This window comes from Oncorhynchus gorbuscha, linkage group LG20 (assembly GCF_021184085.1).
Source record: "Oncorhynchus gorbuscha isolate QuinsamMale2020 ecotype Even-year linkage group LG20, OgorEven_v1.0, whole genome shotgun sequence".
NCBI classification, from domain to species: domain Eukaryota; kingdom Metazoa; phylum Chordata; class Actinopteri; order Salmoniformes; family Salmonidae; genus Oncorhynchus; species Oncorhynchus gorbuscha.
Genome location: NC_060192.1, coordinates 5,601,774 through 5,615,426, shown reverse-complemented (window position 1 = coordinate 5,615,426; position 13,653 = coordinate 5,601,774). Strand labels below are relative to the sequence as shown.

The 13,653-nt window shown below is 44.5% G+C and overlaps 1 protein-coding gene across 1 annotated transcript; it reads right to left on the bottom strand.

The window, feature by feature from the left end:
* Positions 1 to 4,849: 4,849 nt before the first annotated feature.
* On the bottom strand, positions 4,850 to 8,427 carry LOC124007076 (zinc finger protein 703-like). Its single transcript, XM_046317358.1, has 2 exons — positions 7,570 to 8,427; positions 4,850 to 6,930 (listed from the first exon to the last, which is right to left on the bottom strand). Exons 1-2 carry the CDS (start codon positions 7,816 to 7,818, stop codon positions 5,374 to 5,376), a joined length of 1,806 nt encoding a protein of 601 aa, XP_046173314.1. The 5' UTR covers positions 7,819 to 8,427; the 3' UTR covers positions 4,850 to 5,373.
* Between the last annotated feature and the right edge of the window lie 5,226 nt (positions 8,428 to 13,653).

Below are 13,653 nucleotides of genomic sequence, written 5' to 3'. Positions count from 1 at the left end.
ATGCTGCCACCACCATACTTCACCGTAGGGACGGTGCTAGGTTTCCTCCAGACGCGATGCTTGGCATTCAGGCCAAAGATTTCGATTTTGGTTTCATCACACCAGAGAATCTTGTTTCTCATGGTCTGAGTTCTTTAGGTGCCTTTTGGCAAACTCCAAGCGGGCTGTCATGTGCCTTTTACTGAGGAGTGGCTTCTGTCTGCCCACTCTACCATGGTGGAGGGCTGCACAGATCGTTTTCCTTCTGGAAGGTTCTCCCATCTCCACAAAGTAACTCTAGGGCTCTGTCAGAGTGACCATTGCGTTCAGGGTCACCTCCCTGACCAAGGCCCTTCTCCCTCGATTTGTCAGTTTGGCTGGGCGTTCAGCTCTAGGAAGAGTCTTGTTGGTTCCAAACTTCTTCTATTTAAGAATGATGGAGGCAACTTTGTTCTTGGGGACCTTCAATGCTGCATCATTTTTTGGGTCCCTTCCCAAATCTGTGCCTAGACACAATCCTGTCTCAAAGCTCTACAGCCAATTCCTTCGACCTCATGGCTTAGATGTTGCTGTGACTTGCACTGTCAACTGTGGAACCTTATAAAGACAAGTTTGTGCATTTCCAAATCATGTTCAATCAATTGAATGTACCACAGAGGAAGATGTAGAAACATCTCAAGACTGATCAACGGAAACTGGATGCACCTGAAGTCAATTTCGAGTCTCATAGTAAAGGGTCTGAATACTTATGTAAATGAGGTATTTCTGTTTTTATTTTTAATACATTTGCAAAACGTTTAATTATGGGGTATTGTGTGTAGTTTGATGACGAAACAAATGTAATTAACACATTTTAGAATGAGGCTGTAATGTAACAAAGGGGTGGAAAACGGGGAGGGGCCTGAATCCTTTCCAAATGCACCGTATGTACAGTTCACCATCTGAGATGTCAACACAAACTGCTGGATACAAGGGGAGACACTTTGGTTTTAGAAGTGGGGGGAGGGACATGTCTTGGCGGGGGGTCTGGGGGTCCTCACATTTTTGGGGGCAATTAAGGCTAATTTCCGCGTTTCTACACAATCTAATATGACCCGTGGTCCTTCTAGTCGTCTCTATTTAGAACAACAACTAAAATCTAAAATGCCCCCGGTCATCAAGTTTGGTAAGAGATCATTATTAACTATGTTTAAGTGATTGATAAGACTGAACTATATTTTTGTTCAGTGGAATTCATATCGTAGGCTCAATGGTACTGTAGAGCTCTTTTTACTTGCACACAATATAGCTGGATCACCTCGTCCTGCCCCTAGGGGTCCACGGCCCTGTAGCCCCCCCAACTTAACACACCCCACTCAGCTTTAGGATCTTAGTGAAACATTCATTATTGGTTTCAGGTGTGTTAGGCCAAGGCCAGAGTGACAATCAACATTATGGCAGACCCCCAGGGACAGGACTGAGCAGCCCAGCAGCTAGGGATTGCTTATATTGGTATCTCCCCCGGCGTCGGCATGTTTTCAATACAGACTCCTTTTGTCATTCCTTATAAGGCATCGAGACCTTATGAAAGTTGCACAGTATACCCTTAATCTTGTAATAAATCACATCTAGTAACCTGACATTTCTTCCATCCATTGTGGGAGGATAACCAACCTTCCAATTAATGCCACTCCAGTTCTTAGCTGCTACTGTATAAATGCTAGGTTATACAGTATCAACGTTACCAAAAACAGGGAGAAGGGAGAACCTGTAGACATGCTGAGATATAATAACATACTCTTTGAACCTGTAGACATGCTGAGATATAATAACATACTCTTTGAACCTGTAGACATGCTGAGATATAATAACATACTCTTTGAACCTGTAGACATGCTGAGATATAATAACATACTCTTTGAACCTGTAGACATGCTGAGATATAATAACATACTCTTTGAACCTGTAGACATGCTGAGATATAATAACATACTCTTTGAACCTGTAGACATGCTGAGATATAATAACATACTCTTTGAACCTGTAGACATGCTGAGATATAATAACATACTCTTTGAACCTGTAGACATGCTGAGATATAATAACATACTCTTTGAACCTGTAGACATGCTGAGATATAATAACATACTCTTTGAACCTGTAGACATGCTGAGATATAATAACATACTCTTTGAACCTGTAGACATGCTGTGATATAATAACATCTTTGCCAGAATTCAGCCAGCCTTGATGAGACCGTATGGAAATATGTCCCCTTTTGTATTTTACACCTCCAGCAGAGGGAATGACATTTCTAACTGCATGTAATTCCATGTCACAGGCATATTATAGTAGGTTCTATGGATGGTCTTCAACTGCAGTAATCTATGTCTGAGATTATATGAACATGGCTGGTCATTCAAACACATCTGTATCCATGCATCATCATCACTAGCATCTACCAGGTCTTCGACACATTGTGGTTTGTGTCATCGGAAAAAGCCAATATCAATCCTTAATACAGTTTGGAAATCAACTTTAGAGGTTTGTCAGACCGCCTTAAAATAGTTTCAAGCTTCGACGCTTCTTGCTTCTCCAGTGTTTGCTGCACAGCGGGAATAAAGTGTTGTAATCTGCAAAAGTTCACCTCAGCGCCATCAGAGACTGGTCTTCCCTGGCTGCCTGACCCTGATGAGACTGACCCCTGTCACCATTTGATCCTGCTCAGAAGAGGCATGACAAAGACTTACCTTGGTGTACATTTATACATTATAGTATCCATGGATGGAATCAATGATTCAATAATTGGAATGACCATTATTCCCAGATCCCAGACTGTAGCATTCACATCAACTCAAGATGGATCTTAGTATTCATTCACTGGTTGTTATAATATACTGCAAAATTCACCTGAGCTCCGTAGACTGGTCTTCCCTGGCTGTCTGACCCTGCAGGGACACCTGTCACCATTTGATCTTGCTTAGACATGATGAGCATAGTGTTGTGTACTGACTGTGAACCATGACAGTGTGAAGCCTGTGGAGCTGTTTATACCGTATCAGTGTGAAAAGTATGGAATTAGCTAGAGAAACTGACAGGACAATAACGTTACATTACTATACTGACTAATAAAAACAAATTGTGCACTGAAAAAAACGTCAGAATATCGATCTTCAATCGTTTGGCCGCTGGTTCAGGTCTAGTGTGGTTGAGGCAAAAAATAATAGCTAGTCAGTGAACAAGCTAGCTAGCTAACTCTAGCTAACGGTACAATGGTACATCTTAAAATGTACTTATGTTGAAACAGGACAAAACAAAGGCTACAAAACCTTTCCATACACAAAGCAGCTGTTAGATACTGCTATGTGACAGATACCTAGAGTCTAGCTAGAGCTGAACTGGCTGTGGTAGCTACTAGCTAGCGAACTAGCTGCTAGTTCATTCACTTCAGTCGAGAGGGGATTAAACATTAGCTAATGTAACATGTCAGTTACACTACTAGCTCAGCACTGGGAATAAAATACATTGTTTCTGCCAAACAGCAGTTACCTTGCCAGCTAGATCAGTCAACTAAAGAGTAGACAGTTTCTGCTCTGCTTGCTTTTACAACTCAGAGAAAAAGAACAACACAGACAGCAGCTGCCTCTGTTCATCTGTCCCGTGCTGGTCCTATACGCCAGCCTTTCAGAAGCTTTTCCTTCACACAGCCTGTCCGCACACTCTGTGGTGTCCATGCGGACCTAAATTCTGCCTGCTGAAACCGGAAAACGGTCTACCCGACCGCTCTGAGGAGTCTGAAACCAGAAGACGGTCTACCCGACCGCTCTGAGGAGTCTGAAACCGGAAGACGGTCTACCCGACCGCTCTGAGGAGCCTGCATGGTGTTAAAGCATACCAGAGGGGCGTTTTGTATTACAGTGAAAGTTGCACCACTGCTGAATACAGTACTGTAATACTGTGCTGAATATATGTATATTCCCAAGTCATTCTGAGATTCAAAAATGTAGTCATTTAGCAGTCATTCTTATCCAGAGCAACATATAATAAACATTCTCTAGTATTCTTTGTCTCTTCGTCACACGGTCTTTGAATGTTCTCTCCAGACTAAGTGATTCATTATTACATAGCTAGTCATAATGGCCTAATGAACCAAATCAAAAGGATTGAGATGAATGAGCTGTCAAAGAACCAATTGGATTAACAAATGAAGACAGAATTTAAATATATTCATGATCATTTATTCAACAAAATATGACCTCCCCTTTAAAACCGGATAGATCTGCCATCACCACAGGACATGTTTCTCCTGTATTTGGTTTTGTATCCCTCCCTTACCCAGGTCACTCACCCAAATATTTAACAAAAAATATCACTATTAATCTGCTATACAAACAACAATTAAGAAGCCATTCATTCAGAGAAGGAGAGGAAAAAACAAAGTTGTTTTTTTTGCAAATGTATTTTACCATGTGGAAACATATCTTGTTCATAATAGATTTTTTTAAATCAGGTTTTGGGACAATTCCACTTCAATTTCAGTCAATTCAGGGAGTGCACTGAAATTCCAATTCTCTTCAATGCTTTTCAATTAAGAATATTTAGAATTAGGTTCACTTTCGGCATTGATTGGAATTTAAATGGAATTGACCCCAAACCCTGGATAAAATGAACAGTATTACTGAAATAAAATAACAAAAGTAAGAACAATTAAAAATAATTTATTGGATAGTAAATCTGAAAGCCAAAGCGCTCAGTTAAAAAATAAATAAAATGTATATTTTCAAATCAGGGAAGAAGCAAATGCATGGAACAGAAACCAATCTCAAAACCATAACTGCACACTCAAGGTCAAGCAAGCATGCATCCGCCCCCCCCCCCCGTTTCCCCCCAGTCTTCCTCCAGCCTCCCCACAGTGCTGAAGGCTGCCATCACTGTCCCCTCGCCACTGCAATCACTATTCCCAGCTTGGCGTCAGGGGATCCATGAGGTGTCACACAGCATCCTACCATCAGCCATCAACCAGCTCAGTTTGTGGTGCTGTTACAACCTAGCATGGTACCATGTCCACTCGTCCAGTCCACTGCTCTTGTTCATGAGAGCAGTATCCTTGCAGTGTACATACATGCAAGCATCCAGCACCTTCTCGGACTCCTCCATAGGATCCTGGTTTGGTATGGAATTGCAGTGATTCCCCCATATAGCTGGAACATCCTGCCCACAGAGGCCCCTGAAACACCTTCATCCAGGGCTACCATAACCATCCTATTAAAACTAATCGGATCCACAGAGTTCCCAGCAGTTTTAGGCAGGGGGCAGCAGAGCTAGGCGGGAAGGAGTGGGGGGGAGGGACGCCTTGGCTTAGTAATGCTAGGAGAAACACTGTAATAGACTGTGTGGATGGATGGAGATGAGCGATCACTGGTAGCCCAAGGCAGACGCTGAGCCCAGTCTCTGGCTATAAAGGGCGTAGTGGGGGTAGTAAGGAGAACCAGCCTGGAGGGAGTGCAGGGGGATGGAGGTAGGTCCAGGGGGCAGGTGGACCTTACCATAGGGGTGGTACCGGGCCAGACCCAGGGTATGAGGAGCCCTAAGGGAGAAGGAGTTCTGCAGGGAGGCCTGGCTCTGATGGGGGAGGTGGAGTTGGCAGGAGGCAACAGAGGAGGAGGAGACAGAGGGGTAGCCAGAGAGGAGCTTACTGTCCATCCCTCCGGGTAAGGAGGTGTGCGTGCGCAGGTGGGCCAGCAGCTCGTCTGAGGTGGAGAAGCGTTTATCACAAGGACCCCCAGCCGACACCCAGTTACAGGCATGAGGCATGGGGTCATTGGAGAGCATGAAACCGTAGGTGTAGAGGGGGTGAGACAGGGTGGGGGTGATGCTGGAAGACATAGTGCTGGGGTGGAGGGAGTGGAGGGGGTGGGAGGTGTAGACCAAGCCTGGGTAGCCTGTTTTGAGGGTGGAGGAGGGGTCGTGGATGCAGGGGTTGCTGCTCCCCAGGTGGGGCACGTTGGGGTAGCTGAGGCAGTAAGGGTCCCTGCAAAAGCCCTGCATGAAGGAGGGGGGAGAGGCTCCAGTGGAGTGCTTCACCCCCACTCCCCCACCTCCCAGACCAGACTTGTTAGGGTCCAAACCTGGGACAAACTGGGAGGGATATCCAGCGTAGGAACCCACTACAGAGCCATGGTAGCCCATTCCAGAGGATGACATGGGGAAGACAGAGTGGCCAGTCTTGTAAGGGGAGATGGGAGCGATATGTCCAGGGCCCAGGCCAGGCTGTGGTGGTTGGGAGTCCGCCTTGGGCCCCTCGTGGCTGGGGCTTCCCTCGGAGCTGCCTGTGCTGGAGTTCGTGCTGGCTCTGGCGTGGCTGGAGTTAGCCAGTTGGGGACTGTCCAAATGAACCTTATTCACATCAGACTCCTTTTTAAGATGGCCGCCGCTGCTACTGTTACTGTTCCTGTGTGGACTGGCCTGTTCCTGTTTGTGTTCTCCATTCAGAGTCTGAGAGCGGGAATTCCGTTGTCCATGTGGCGACTGGCTCTGTCTGTGTGTCTGGGACGATGGCTGCTGCGTGTGCTGAGGGGGCGTGCCACTACCCACCCTGGAGTTGGGAGATATGGCATGTGGTGGAAAGGATGGACAAGAGCCTGATGAGTTACTGTTAGCACATCCATTCCCATTGCTAGGTACCCTGAACCCAGCTTTATCAGAGCTGTTATTAGAGCTACTAACCCCATCCCGCCGACTGTCTCCCCCTACTTTGTTATAGGGCTTGAAGCTGGACTTGTCGTCCTTTATGGGCCGGTGGTCCCCAAGTTTGTGACTGGAGGAGGAGGAAGAGGAGCGTCCATTATGGTCCTTATCACCATGGCCATTGGAGGAGATGGAGCCTAACTTGGAGGAGGGGGGAGGGTCAGGCTTGCCGATCTGGGAGCAGGTCTGAGCCAGCAGGGCCAGGGGACTCTTCTTGGCATCCAGCTGGAGAAATAAACCCAGACTTAAAGTTAAGTAGAACCAACTTTCACAGCGTTGAATGTAATGGGTATGTGGAAAGGAAAAACGTATACACACTCCACTTAGACAGGTGCAGAAAGAAAGACATACAGACAGAAACACAGACAGAACTGTAGGCCTATGTCTATTGTCAGTGAATAATTGTTTGGCCAGTAACACAGACCCCTTGGGCCCTCTATGAATTACAACCTTAACGTTCATATAATAGCCTATTAATAAATACCGCTGTTAACAGTCATTGTTACGAATTGTTGGCAGTAGGCCAAACGGTGTCGCGCTGTAGGCTAGGGCTAGTTTTATCGAATGGATGTATTGCCTACAAAGTTTAAGCAATACAATGGTGGGCACGGTAACTCGGACTATGAGTAAAGATCGTCAGGGAACTACTTTTTTTTAAAGTCCCTGACTGTGCGCATCAAGAAAATAAATAGCCCTACTACGGATATATATTGCGCATTATTGGCTACAAAATGCTGAACTTGCTTTGCGCAAAAACGCACCGAAGTGTTGAGAGAATAAAGGTGTATTGAATTGGCTATATGTCAAACAACAACACACATCTGTGTGACAATTACCATGGCAATAGAAACATAATTACAATACCTCAATGTTCACTGGTGCAGATTGTAAGGGCTGCAGGTAGTCCGGGTGGTGGAGCAAGTGGCCGGTGTGCGCCGTCAACATCTTGAGTATCCGGATAGGGAGGCGCTTTGCCTGGCGAATAGGGTCCAAAGGAGTCGGTGAACAAACGAACGCGCCGGTTGGCGAGCTGCGGTTATCACGATCGTCACAGGGCTCCGAGGTCTGGCAGCGTATCTCGTGCGTAATAGTTCCAGCAGGGGAATCTTTCATCGGAGATGGAAACGCAAATATGTTTGAGACGGGCAGTGTTTTGTTACAGTCCCGAGAAAATAAATGCTATAATTATCCCTGCGCAGTGTACAGCGTAGTTTATAATCCGGGAGAGAAAGTATGTTTCCTATTCACCATCCAATTTCATCAAACAGAAGTTAACGGTCGGCTCTTCTTTACTCATGGTACCGATTCCAGAACTGTTCTTCCAGGCGTTATAATTCACAAAAGCCACATCAATCGAAATGTGAGCGAAATACATGCATACAATTGAGTTATAAAATAAGTATAGCCAAAATTAGAAAAGGTGTAGATATTTCCAAAACACGGCCGCGATACATATAATGTCGGACTCTCACCGCTCCAGTGTATAGCTTGGCTCTCTCCTTCTCTGTCGCCGTCTGTTCAGCAGTTACACATCAACTGGACCGTACCTCGAGTGTATGAGATCACAAGGGGACCTTCAAAGCTAGCGAGCCGCCGTCCAGTGGATGGCTGCATCGGTAATGAGAATGGTTGGGTGCGTTTCTTCTGAAGGCGGAGCAACCTTGTCCCCCTCGGCCAATGAAGACAGACTGTCTGTGCACTGTATTTCACAGCGTTAGATACGTCTTCTGATAATCTTTCAAATGTCTTCCTGTCAGAACGGAATGTAATTTCCTTTGATGCAAAAATTCTAACAGGCGCCCTATATGGCATTTATGTTGATTTATGTATGAATGATTGTATCAGTGTGCCGTCTACATGACCAACAGGGGGCACTATTGATGACATTGTATCGCAGTTCATCAGCAGCATCACCGATACCGATAGCAAATTTATATTCATTAGTCTCTTGTGACTATTGTGGTTACTGCAGGGGTGAAATAAAGTTTATTTTGGCAGAAATTTAATAAAGTTGTCTAACCCCAGGTGTGACATTCAACAACCATTTTACTCTCTGTCTTCTTATTTGAACTTTAAAACCAGTTAACTGTAACTAAATGTCATCTTAAGTGTCATCTACACAATCCCCAAATGTCATTTGTTTAATCATGCAAGGCCATAAACAATAACTAGTAGTGCTGCATACTCAAAGAAAGGTTAGAATCTCACCTTTCTGGTGCAAAATAGTTATAAATTCCTGAGATGTAGTCACGTTTGAGGACACAAGCTCAAGTACACAATACAAATATAATAAAAATATGACATTTTCTATTCAACAAAACTGTATAAAAAAGGCTTGAAATGACATATGCTTTCTAAATATAGCATAATCATATCATAAACCGACTAACTATAAGATTTCACTTTACTTAAAACTGTGAAATAAATATTTGTATGTTTAGTGTTAGTGAACACTTGCATATTTTGTAAAGGTCTCTATTGATAAAAAAAAAACGTCTGCCCCCATCGCCGTGAATGTCTCACAGTGTTCTTGCTTGGCTTCCTGAACTCTCTAGGAACTGACATGAATCACAATGTTGTCCGTCTGTGACAAACCCAAAGTGTTTTTGTTGTTTCATACCTATGTGCTGTCATGATGAAACCACTCTCTCCTGCTGGCTCCAATGGAACGAATGCAGGCATGTGTCTTTTGTCGGTGGCTGTGAAGTAGGGGTCAACCAGGAATTGGTAGGAGGGACACAGCCATCTTCAAGTGGTTTCAGATTTCAAATCTATGTCACACAGACTCAGAAAGATAATAAAAATACTAGCGTCCGTGGGAACCAGGGCCCTCATTTATCAATGTTGCGTACGGACAGAAATGTCCCTTAACCACGCGTGCGATCATTTCTAAGCAAAGTGTGGGATTTATCCATTTGTACTTACACTTGCGAATGTGTGTACATTTAAGTGCGCCTCTGACCGTGCGCACGCACAGCGCCGTGTGGTAGAAAGGTCACACTGCTAATGAAATACCGCCCACCAAATGGAGAAAGGCTTGACATACTGGACCAAATCATCACCTATGAAGAAGAAAAAAGAGAATACATGAATAGTTTACTAATAGTTTTAATAGTTTTTATTTCTTTTATAGACACTTAAGCTACTAATAGTTTTCTCAGGGTGTCATCGCATTCATAAACATGTAACCGTTTAAGCCTAATTGAATAATAAAGTCATTTAGAAAGAGAGTGGAATGCAAAGGTTGGAGGCAATTTAGTTAAACCTGTTACTGAATATAAAAGGCAACACTGAGGCTTTGTGGCTTGTCCAACATGGCAAGTCTTGCATTGCTGGAGGACCTGGCGTAAGCTGCATTACTCAGGGAGCGTGTTTTCAATGAGCGTGCGGATTTCTTTGCCGAGAGCGACGCTTGGCTTATTGGTAGATTTCATTTTCCAAGGCATATTTGATGGTATCTCTGCAACCAACTCTCTCCAGTATTAGAAAGGGAGACGAGACGCACCAATGCCACCCCAGTGCATACCCAAGTCCTCTCCACCCTGGGATTTATGGCCACTGGAACATTCCAACGGGAGATTGTGGATTGTCTGACATTTCACAACCAACCATGAGCTGAATATTGCCTGCAGTCCTTCATGGCATTATTTCATTGACTCCACAATACATCCAGTTTCCGTACACTGCTGTGCAACAGGCCAGAGTGAAAGGCGATTTCAATACCATAGCTGAGTTTCCCAATGTCGTTGGAGCAGTTGACCGCACCCACATCGTAATAAAAGCACCGTCATTGAACGAATTCAACTTCGTCAACAGAAAAGGTTTCCATTCGGTCAATGTGCAGGTCCTCTGTGATTCACATTTGGCTCTGTTGAATGTAGTGGCCAAACGGCCTGGTGGGACACATGATTCACTCATTGTGCAGAACAGTTCAGTCGGCCTTAACCTCCAGGAAGGAGCTGTTGAGGATGGACGGCTTTTTGGTAAGTGACTTGTTTTATCTGCAAGGTTTCACTTGCCATGTTTGACCTCTTCTGGGAAACAATATCTGAATGTTGTGTTCACAACTGCAGGAGACCGGGGCGACCCATGAACAACATGGCTGATGACTCCCCTCACAAACCAACAAGAGGCCAGGTACAACCAAGCCTACACACCAGAACATTGGCGTGCACCATAAGCCTGCTGAAAGGGAGTTGGCTGTGCTTGTCTGGGACAGGAGGCACACTGCAATACCAGCCTAGCAAGGTTTACCTCTGAAATGACATTCCTTCAAATGCCATTACGTGAATTTAACACAATGTGCAGGTTTGCTACATTGTCAAGGCTTGTAGTGTGCTCCACAACATTGCAATCAAAAATGGCATTCCACTGAATGATCCACCCAGACCCGATGAACCCATGCCTGACAAGGAGTGTTTCCCACCACCCATAGCCCTGGCACTGAGGACAAGAGTCAATATCATACAACGGTTTAATAAAGTATCAGTTAATCAAATTGACAAAGAAAACACATTTACATTGCACCAGAATTTGTCTCACGTTTGACACAATCAACACGTTCTTTCGATGATTGATTTCTCTCTCTCAGGCCGTAGCATACACCCTCCAGCTGCTGTTGGAGTCCAACAATTGATGTGTTGATCTCTTCTTGTTGTTTCAGGACCGTGTCAGTCAAAATATGCGGCGCAGCTGAAGCGTTCGCCAAAAAAGGACACACTTCTTGTAGGCCTGGGGATGAGAGGTCAGGCAAATCACCCACATCGGTGAAGATTTATATATATATATATACACACACACACACGCACACGCACACGCACACGCACACGCACACGCACACGCACACACACACACACACACACACACACACACACACACACACACACACACACATACATACATACATACATACATACATACATACATACATACATACATACATACATACATACATACATACATACATACATACATACATACATACATACATACATACATACATACATACATACATACATACATACATACATACATACATACATACATACATACATACATACATACATACATACATACATACATACATACATACATACATACATACATATACACACAAATATATATATACACACATATATATATAAATATAAACTCAGCAAAAAAAGAAACATCCTCTCACTGTCAACTGCGTTGCTTTTCAGCAAACTTAACATATGTAAATATTTGTATGAACATAACAAGCTTCAATAACTGAGACATAAACTGAACAAGTTCCACAGACATGTGACTAACAGAAATGGAATAATGTGTCCCTGAACAAAGCGGGGGGGGGGGTCAAAACCAAAAGTAACAGTCAGTATCTGGTGTGGCCCCCAGCTGCATTAAGTACTGCAGTACATCTTCTCCTCATGGACTGTACCAAATTTTCCAGTTCTTGCTGTGAGATGTTACCCCACTCTTCCACCAAGGCACCTGCAAGTTGCTGGACATTTCTGGGGGGAATTGCCCTAGCCCTCACCCTCCGAACCAACAAGTCTCAGACGTGCTCAATGGGATTGAGGGCCAGGCTTCTTCGCTGGCCATGGCAGAACACTGACATTCCTGTCTTTCAGGAAATCCCCCACAGAAAGAGCAATATGGCTGGTGGCATTGTCATGCTGGAGGGTCATGTCAGGATGAGCCTGCAGGAAGGGTACCACATGAGGGAGGAGGATATCTTCCCTGTAACACATAGCATTGAGATTGCCTGCAATGACAACAAGCTCAGTCCGATGATGCTGTGACACACCGCCCCAGACCATGACAGACCCTCCACCTCCAAATTGATCCAGAGTACAGGCTTCGGGAAACGCGAATCCGAACATCACCCCTGGTGAGACCGGTGGTGTCTGGTGAGGACCTGCCTTACGACAGGCCTACAAGCCCTCAGTCCAGCCTCTCTCAGCCTATTACGGACAGTCTGAGCACTGATGGAGAGATTGTGTATTCCTAATAACTCGGGGTTTCTCAAGGGTCTCTCTATACCTTGCTCCATTCATCTTTTCCTTGATCCTGACTAGTCTCCCAGTACCTGCCACTGAAAAACATCCCCACAGCATGATGCTGCTACCACCATGCTTCACCGTAAGGATGATGCTAGGTTTCCTCCAGATGTGACACTTGGCATGCAGGTCGAAGAGTTCAATCTTGGTTTCATCAGACCAGAGAATCTTGTTTCTCGGTTGTCCTTCTGGAAGGTTCTCCCATCTCCACAAAGGAACTCTAGAGCTTTGTCAGAGTGACCATTGGTTTTTGGTCACCTCCCTGACCAAGGCCCTTCTCCCCCGATATGTCAGTTTGGCCGGGCCAGCTCTGGGAAGATTCTTGGTGGTTCAACGAACTTCTTCCATTTAAGATTGACGGAGTCCACTGTGTTCTTGGGGACCTTCAATGCTGCAGAAATGTTTTGGTACCCTTCCCCAATTCCTTCAGCCTCATGGCTTGATTTTTGCTCGGACATGCACTGTCAACTGTGGGACCTTATATAGACAGTTGTGTGCCATTTCAAATCATGTCCAGTCAATTGAATTTACCACAGGTGGACCCCAATCAAGTTGTAGAAACATGTCAAGAATGATCCATGGAAACAGTATGCACCTGAGCTCAATTTCGAGTCTCATAGCAAATGGTCTGAATACTTACTGTATGTAAATAAGGTATTTAATTTTTCATAAATGTGCAAATATTTCTAAAAACCTGTTTTCATTTTGTCATTATGAGGTATTGTTTGTAGATTGATGAGGAAAATCATTGATTTAATATATTTTAGAAAAAGGCTGTAACGTGACAAAATGTGGAAAAATTCAAGGGGTCTGAACACATTCTGAATACATTGTAAATGTACTTTACTGTATTGTACAAGTGCTGGTCATCTAGGGTTGTACCTGTAGACTTTCCATCACCATGAAG

What these genes read in the sequence shown, in the direction of transcription:
- LOC124007076 (XM_046317358.1), bottom strand. Translation starts at nt 7,818, where the DNA reads ATGAAAGATTCCCCTGCTGGAACTATTACGCACGAGATACGCTGCCAG. An exon ending in CTGCACCAGTGAACATTGAG is followed by an intron (nt 6,931 to 7,569) that starts GTATTGTAATTA and finishes TTATTTCTCCAG; the next exon opens with CTGGATGCCAAGAAGAGTCC.